The sequence below is a fragment of the Hyla sarda genome, chromosome 13, assembly GCF_029499605.1.
Source record: "Hyla sarda isolate aHylSar1 chromosome 13, aHylSar1.hap1, whole genome shotgun sequence".
NCBI classification, from domain to species: Eukaryota; Metazoa; Chordata; class Amphibia; order Anura; family Hylidae; genus Hyla; species Hyla sarda.
In genome coordinates this window covers 2189806-2200496 of record NC_079201.1, presented here as the reverse complement: position 1 = coordinate 2200496, position 10691 = coordinate 2189806, and the positions used below count along the sequence as shown (strand labels likewise).

At 29.3% G+C, this 10691-nt stretch overlaps 2 protein-coding genes across 2 annotated transcripts; both read left to right on the top strand.

Annotated features, from left to right (window-relative positions):
* The first annotated feature begins 2946 nt into the window (after nt 1–2946).
* LOC130297493 (E3 ubiquitin/ISG15 ligase TRIM25-like) lies at nt 2947–3388 on the top strand. The gene has a single exon (XM_056550021.1). It carries the CDS (start codon nt 2972–2974, stop codon nt 3386–3388), a length of 417 nt encoding a protein of 138 aa, XP_056405996.1. The 5' UTR covers nt 2947–2971.
* Nucleotides 3389–3439: 51 nt separating this feature from the next.
* Nucleotides 3440–5020, top strand: LOC130297492 (E3 ubiquitin-protein ligase TRIM39-like). Its single transcript, XM_056550020.1, has one exon. The coding sequence runs from the start codon at nt 3440–3442 to the stop codon at nt 4556–4558; it is 1119 nt and encodes a 372-aa protein (XP_056405995.1). The 3' UTR covers nt 4559–5020.
* Nucleotides 5021–10691: the final 5671 nt, after the last annotated feature.

Sequence of the window (10691 nt, the reverse complement as noted above, 5' to 3'; positions counted from 1 at the left end):
CCGCAGATCGCTGGACTGAATTGTCCAGCGATCTGCGGCGATCGCCGACATGGGGGGACATAATGACCCCCCCTGGGCGATATGCCGTGATGCCTGCTGAACGATTTCAGCAGGCATCCAGCTCCGGTCCCCAACCGGCTAGCGGTGGGGGCCGGAATTCCCACGGGCGTATGGATACGCCCTCGGTCCTTAAGGACTCGGGATGCAGGGGCGTATCCATACGCCCTATGTCCTGAAGAGGTTAAAACTTATTAGGGAAGGGTTAAATGATCTTTATTAACTTTTTTTTCACTTTTTTTTTGCAATGTTATAGCTCCCATATGAGACTATAACACTGCACACACTGATCTTTTACATTGATCACTGTTATCCCATATGAGACTATAACACTGCACACACTGATCTTTTACATTGATCACTGTTATCCATATGAGACTATAACACTGCACACACTGATCTTTTACATTGATCACTGTTATCCCATATGAGACTATAACACTGCACACACTGATCTTTTACATTGATCACTGTTATCCCATATGAGACTATAACACTGCACACACTGATCTTTTACATTGATCACTGTTATCCCATATGAGACTATAACACTGCACACACTGATCTTTTACATTGATCACTATTATCCCATATGAGACTATAACACTGCACACACTGATCTCTTATACTGATCATTATTATCCCATAGGGGCTATAATACTGCACACACTGATCTTTTACATTGATCACTGTAATCCCATAGGGGCTATAATACTGCACACACTGATCTTTTACATTGATCATTGTTATCCCATAGGGGGCTATAACACTGCACACACTGATCTTTTACATTGATCACTGTTATCCCATATGAGACTATAACACTGCACACACTGATCTTTTACATTGATCACTGTAATCCCATAGGGGCTATAATACTGCACACACTGATCTTTTACATTGATCATTGTTATCCCATAGGGGGCTATAACACTGCACACACTGATCTTTTACATTGATCACTGTTATCCCATATGAGACTATAACACTGCACACACTGATCTTTTACATTGATCACTATTATCCCATATGAGACTATAACACTGCACACACTGATCTCTTATACTGATCATTATTATCCCATAGGGCCTATAACACTGCACACACTGATCTTTTACATTGATCACTGTAATCCCATAGGGGCTATAATACTGCACACACTGATCTTTTACATTGATCATTGTTATCCCATAGGGGGCTATAACACTGCACACACTGATCTTTTACATTGATCACTATTATCCCATATGAGACTATAACACTGCACACACTGATCTTTTACATTGATCACTGTAATCCCATAGGGGCTATAATACTGCACACACTGATCTTTTACATTGATCATTGTTATCCCATAGGGGCTATAATACTGCACACACTGATCTTTTACATTGATCACTGTTATCCCATAGGAGGTTATAACACTGCACACACTGATCTTTTACATTGATCACTGTTATCCCATAGGGGCTATAACACTGCACACACAGATCTCTTATACTGATCATTGTTATCCCATAGGGGGCTATAACACTGCACACACTGATCTTTTACATTGATCACTGTTATGCCATAGGGGCTATAACACTGCACACACTGATCTTTTACATTGATCACTGTTATCCCATAGGAGACTATAACACTGCACACACTGATCTTTTACATTGATCATTGTTATCCCATAGGGGGCTATAACACTGCACACACTGATCTTTTACATTGATCATTGTTATCCCATAGGGGGCTATAACACTGCACACACTGATCTTTTACATTGATCATTGTTATCCCATAGGGGGCTATAACACTGTACAAACTGATCTTTTACATTGATCAATGCTTTCTCATAGGAAACCATTGATTGATGATTCTGCCGCTTGACTGCTCATGCCTGGATCTCAGGCCACTGAGCAGTCATTCCCTGTGGCCCCGCTGTGACGATGCCGGCTGGCAGGAGGTGGATCCTCTGTGCCAGAGAGGGATTGGCGTGGACCGTGCTAGTGGACCGGTTCTAAGTCACTACTGGTATTCACCAGAGCCCGCCGCAAAGGCGGGATGGTCTTGCAGCGGCGGTAGTAACCAGGTCGTATCCACTAGCAACGGCTCAACCTCTCTGACTGCTGAAGATAGGCGCGGTACAAGGGAGTAGACAGAAGCAAGGTCGGGACGTAGCAGAAGGTCGGGGCAGGCAGCAAGGATCGTAGTCAGGGGCAACGGCAAGAGGTCTGGAACACAGGCTAGGAACACACAAGGAAACGCTTTCACTGGCACAATGGCAACAAGATCCGGCGAGGGAGTGCAGGGGAAGTGAGGTATAAATAGGGAGTGCACAGGTGAACACACTAATTAGAACCACTTGCGCCAATCAGCGGCGCAGTGGCCCTTTAAATCGCAGAGGACCCGGCGCGCGCGCGCCCTAGGGAGCGGGGCCGCGCGCGCCGGAACAGGACCGACGGAGAGCGAGTCAGGTACGGGAGCCGGGGTGCGCATCGCGAGCGGGCGCCACCCGCATCGCGAATCGCATCCCGGCTGGAGGCGGTATCGCAGCGCACCGGGTCAGTGGATCTGACCGGAGCGCTGCAGTAGCGAGAGTGTAGCGAGCGCTCCGGGGAGGAGCGGGGGACCCCGGAGCGCTCGGCGTAACACCCGCGTTATAGAATGGGAGCGGACTCAGGACGTACTGGTATGCCCTTGGTCCTTAAGTGGTTAATTAAATGAGTACTGGTCATTTAAATGTAAGAGCTCTGGCGCACGCGCGCCCTAGGTGGCTGTTTACATTTAGTTTACTTGAGATCTGCAGCAGAAAATAAATCCTGGAATCAAAGAAGATTCTTGCGCATTGAAGAATGAAATTTGATCTGCTTAGTAAATGAGGAAATCATTTAGGTTTCGTTTCCTGATCTTCCCGTCAGCCATGGCGTCGTCGACTGAACTGATAGAAGAGCTGAACTGCTCCATCTGTCTGGAGGTGTTTAGGGATCCCATCACCCTGAGATGTGGGCACAACTTCTGCCAGGAGTGCATTAATGGAGTGCTGGACTCTCAGGAGTCGTCTGGAGTCTTCACCTGTCCTCAATGCAGAAAAAGATTCCCCTCAAAACCTTCAGTAGTGAGGAACACCACCCTGCGTAACATTGCTGAAGGCTTCCATCGTACACAGCAAGAAGCAGGTAACTCCGGCGTCATTTGCACCTACCGCACCTTACCCTATCGAGCTGTTAAAACCTGTCTGCAATGTGAGACCTCCATGTGTGAGAGACATCTGAGGAATCATGACAGGTCAGTGCAACATACGTTACTAGACCCCATCTACCTGGAGAACAGAAAGTGACCCGTCCATAAGAGGCTCCTGGGGTATTACTGCACCGAGGACTCTGCATTCATGTGTGCTTCTTGTATGATGGATAGAAGTCACCGAGGCCACCAGGTGGAACCACTGGATAAAGCCCTCGAGAAGAGGAAAGACAAACTGCGAGAGGTCCTGGAGAGAGTCAACTCAAAGACACAAGAGATTGAGAAAATACTTCAGAATCTGACCGGGAATGTGTCTAAAATACAAGGAAAGGCAAATGGTCTAACAAAGGGAATCAATGAGCTGTTCGAAGACGTGATAAGACAACTTGAAGTCCTAAAAGATACTCTGACCGCTGAAGTCTTGTTAAAGACAGAACAGAGTTTACTCCCTATGACTGATCACATCCAAGAGCTGGAGGAAGAGAAAAAGGAGCTGCTTAGGAGTAAATGTCGCATCGAGGAGCTGTGCCATATGGACAATCCCTTTACTGTCCTACAAGAACATCAGCGTGGTCTTCACGACAGAGTCACACGAAGCGATGCACACAGCTCCCAGGAGTTAGATGTGGGTCAGATCACAAGAACACTACAGACAAGGTTAGCAGATATAACATCAGGGGGGATTCTGTGTTTCTACATGCAGGAACCTACAGACCTACTACTGGATGTAACCACAGCCTCTAACAATGTCCACATATCCGAAGACCGCAGATCTGCCACCTACACAGAATTTGTCCAGAACCTCCCGGACTCATCACAGAGATTCCCACTGATCTCTCAAGTATTGAGCACCAGAGGTTTCTCCTCAGGAAGACATTACTGGGATGTGGAGACAAGCCACACTGGGAACTGGAGAGTGGGGGTGTGCTATCCCAGTATGGACAGGAAAGGAGGCCTGTCCAACATTGGATATAATAGCAAATCCTGGTGTCTTAGAAGGTGCTTTGGGGAGTTGGGATTGAGGCATAATTCTCAGTGCCTCCCATTGTCTCAGGTTTCCTCCTGCAATCATATGAGAGTCTATCTGGACTATGAGGCTGGCCAGCTGTCCTTCTATGAGCTGTCTGACTCCATCAGACATTTACATACCTTCACCGCCACTTTCACTGAGCCTCTACACGCTGCATTTATGGTATTTGAAGGATGGCTGAGAGTCAAAGGGACCAGACCAGGCGGAACTGTCAGGGACAGTGGTGTTGGATTATAACATGGTAGAGATGTCTCCGAGAACCCCCGATTACGAGTACATGCCCTCTCTGACCACTCGGCTGACCGCTGTATTAGGGGGTTGGGAGAAATGTTGGACCATTTGAAGTTCAGCTGCTGTATAAAATGTATCACCAATTTATAGGGGTTATCCAGAGTTTTCAAAAAAAAATAAATTTATATGGTGCTGAAGCGGAAGGAGAATAGGAAAAAACCTATACTTACCCTAGTCTTCTGCAGGTCCCCTGATCGTCTCTTCTTTTGGATTCCAGGACCTGCCGTCTCAGCCAATCATTGGATGTAGCAGTGTCCCATCTTGGTCAGTGACTGGCTGAGCCGGCTGGTGCTGCAACAAGCGCTCGACTCCGAACAGCAAAGGAGAGGATTGGGGGACTGGGAATGATGGGGATGAGGGTAAGTATAGGTTTCTTTTCACTACCCCAGCACTATGTCATTTTTTAGAGAACACAGGATAACACTATACATTATCACTATATATGTTAATCATTAATCATTACATTATCACTATATATTAATCATTACATTATCACTATATATATTATTACATTATCACTATATATATTATTATATTATCACTATATATGTTAATCATTAATCATTACATTATCACTATATATTAATCATTACATTATCACTATATATATTATTACATTATCACTATATATATTATTACATTATCACTATATATTAATCATTACATTATCACTATATATATTATTACATTATCACTATATATTAATCATTACATTATCACTATATATATTATTACATTATCACTATATATTAATCATTACATTATCACTATATATCAATCATTACATTATCACTATATATATTATTATATTATTACTATATATATCATTATATTATCACTATATATATTATTATATTATCACTATATATATTATTACATTATCACTATATATTAATCATTACATTATCACTATATATATTATTATATTATCACTATATATATTATTATATTATCACTATATATATTATTACATTATCACTATATATTAATCATTACATTATCACTATATATATTATTATATTATCACTATATATATTATTATATTATCACTATATATATTATTATATTATCACTATATATATTATTATATTATCACTATATATATTATTATATTATCACTATATATATTATTACATTATCACTATATATCAATCATTACATTATCACTATATATATTATTACATTATCACTATATATATTATTATATTATCACTATATATATCATTATATTATCACTATATATATCATTACATTATCACTATATATCAATCATTACATTATCACTATATATATTATTATATTATCACTATATATATCATTACATTATCACTATATATATTATTACATTATCACTATATATTAATCATTACATTATCACTATATATATTATTATATTATCACTATATATATTATTACATTATCACTATATTAATCATTACATTATCACTATATATATTATTACATTATCACTATATATTAATCATTACATTATCACTATATATATTATTATATTATCACTATATATTAATCATTACATTATCACTATATATATTATTATATTATCACTCTATATATTATTATATTATCACTATATATATTATTATATTATCACTATATATATTATTATATTATCACTATATATATTATTACATTATCACTATATATATTATTACATTATCACTATATATATTATTATATTATCACTATATATCAATCATTACATTATCACTATATATATTATTATATTATCACTATATATCAATCATTACATTATCACTATATATATTATTACATTATCACTATATATATTATTATATTATCACTATATATATTATTACATTATCACTATATATATTATTATATTATCACTATATATCAATCATTACATTATCACTATATATTAATCATTACATTATCACTATATATATTATTACATTATCACTATATATATTATTACATTATCACTATATATATTATTATATTATCACTATATATATTATTACATTATCACTATATATTAATCATTACATTATCACTATATATTAATCATTACATTATCACTATATATATTATTATATTATCACTATATATATTATTATATTATCACTATATATATTATTACATTATCACTATATATTAATCATTACATTATCACTATATATTAATCATTACATTATCACTATATATCAATCATTACATTATCACTATATATATTATTATATTATTACTATATATTAATCATTACATTATCACTATATATCAATCATTACATTATCACTATATATATTATTATATTATTACTATATATTAATCATTACATTATCACTATATATATTATTATATTATTACTATATATTAATCATTACATTATCACTATATATATTATTACATTATCACTATATATTAATCATTACATTATCACTATATATATTATTATATTATCACTATATATATTATTATATTATCACTATATATATTATTATATTATCACTATATATTAATCATTACATTATCACTATATATATTATTACATTATCACTATATATTAATCATTACATTATCACTATATATATTATTATATTATCACTATATATATTATTACATTATCACTATATTAATCATTACATTATCACTATATATATTATTACATTATCACTATATATATTATTATATTATCACTATATATATTATTATATTATCACTATATATATTATTATATTATCACTATATATATTATTACATTATCACTATATATATTATTATATTATCACTATATATCAATCATTACATTATCACTATATATCAATCATTACATTATCACTATATATCAATCATTACATTATCACTATATATATCATTACATTATCACTATATATATCATTACATTATCACTATATATATCATTACATTATCACTATATCTTAATCATTACATTATCACTATATATATTATTACATTATCACTATATATATTATTATATTATCACTATATATATTATTACATTATCACTATATATATTATTATATTATCACTATATATATTATTACATTATCACTATATATATTATTACATTATCACTATATATCAATCATTACATTATCACTATATATATTATTATATTATCACTATATATCAATCATTACATTATCACTATATATCAATCATTACATTATCACTATATATATTATTACATTATCACTATATATCAATCATTACATTATCACTATATATATCATTACATTATCACTATATATCAATCATTACATTATCACTATATATCAATCATTACATTATCACTATATATATTATTACATTATCACTATATATATTATTATATTATCACTATATATATTATTACATTATCACTATATATATTATTACATTATCACTATATATCAATCATTACATTATCACTATATATATTATTACATTATCACTATATATCAATCATTACATTATCACTATATATATTATTATATTATCACTATATATATTATTATATTATCACTATATATATTATTACATTATCACTATATATCAATCATTACATTATCACTATATATATTATTATATTATCACTATATATATTATTACATTATCACTATATATCAATCATTACATTATCACTATATATATTATTATATTATCACTATATATATTATTATATTATCACTATATATATTATTACATTATCACTATATATCAATCATTACATTATCACTATATATATTATTATATTATCACTATATATATTATTATATTATCACTATATATATCATTACATTATCACTATATATCAATCATTACATTATCACTATATATCAATCATTACATTATCACTATATATATTATTACATTATCACTATATATATTATTATATTATCACTATATATATTATTACATTATCACTATATATATTATTACATTATCACTATATATCAATCATTACATTATCACTATATATATTATTATATTATCACTATATATATTATTATATTATCACTATATATATTATTACATTATCACTATATATATTATTATATTATCACTATATATATTATTATATTATCACTATATATATCATTACATTATCACTATATATCAATCATTACATTATCACTATATATCAATCATTACATTATCACTATATATATTATTACATTATCACTATATATATTATTATATTATCACTATATATATTATTACATTATCACTATATATATTATTACATTATCACTATATATCAATCATTACATTATCACTATATATATTATTACATTATCACTATATATATTATTATATTATCACTATATATATTATTACATTATCACTATATATATTATTACATTATCACTATATATCAATCATTACATTATCACTATATATATTATTATATTATCACTATATATATTATTATATTATCACTATATATATTATTATATTATCACTATATATATTATTATATTATCACTATATATATTATTACATTATCACTATATATTAATCATTACATTATCACTATATATATTATTATATTATCACTATATATTAATCATTACATTATCACTATATATATTATTACATTATCACTATATATCAATCATTACATTATCACTATATATATTATTATATTATCACTATATATATTATTACATTATCACTATATATTAATCATTACATTATCACTATATATATTATTATATTATCACTATATATTAATCATTACATTATCACTATATATATTATTATATTATCACTATATATTAATCATTACATTATCACTATATATATTATTATATTATCACTATATATATTATTACATTATCACTATATATTAATCATTACATTATCACTATATATATTATTACATTATCACTATATATATTATTATATTATCACTATATATTAATCATTACATTATCACTATATATATTATTACATTATCACTATATATATTATTATATTATCACTATATATATTATTATATTATCACTATATATTAATCATTACATTATCACTATATATATTATTATATTATCACTATATATTAATCATTACATTATCACTATATATATTATTACATTATCACTATATATCAATCATTACATTATCACTATATATATTATTATATTATCACTATATATTAATCATTACATTATCACTATATATATTATTACATTATCACTATATATCAATCATTACATTATCACTATATATTATTATATTATCACTATATATATTAATCATTACATTATCACTATATATATTATTATATTATCACTATATATTAATCATTACATTATCACTATATATATTATTATATTATCACTATATATATTAATCATTACATTATCACTATATATATTATTATATTATCACTATATATATTATTACATTATCACTATATATTAATCATTACATTATCACTATATATATTATTACATTATCACTATATATATTATTATATTATCACTATATATTAATCATTACATTATCACTATATATATTATTATATTATCACTATATATATTATTATATTATCACTATATATATCATTACATTATCACTATATATCAATCATTACATTATCACTATATATCAATCATTACATTATCACTATATATATTATTACATTATCACTATATATATTATTATATTATCACTATATATATTATTACATTATCACTATATATATTATTACATTATCACTATATATCAATCATTACATTATCACTATATATATTATTATATTATCACTATATATCAATCATTACATTATCACTATATATCAATCATTACATTATCACTATATATATTATTACATTATCACTATATATATTATTATATTATCACTATATATATTATTATATTATCACTATATATATTATTATATTATCACTATATATATTATTACATTATCACTATATATTAATCATTACATTATCACTATATATATTATTATATTATCACTATATATTAATCATTACATTATCACTATATATATTATTACATTATCACTATATATCAATCATTACATTATCACTATATATATTATTATATTATCACTATATATATTATT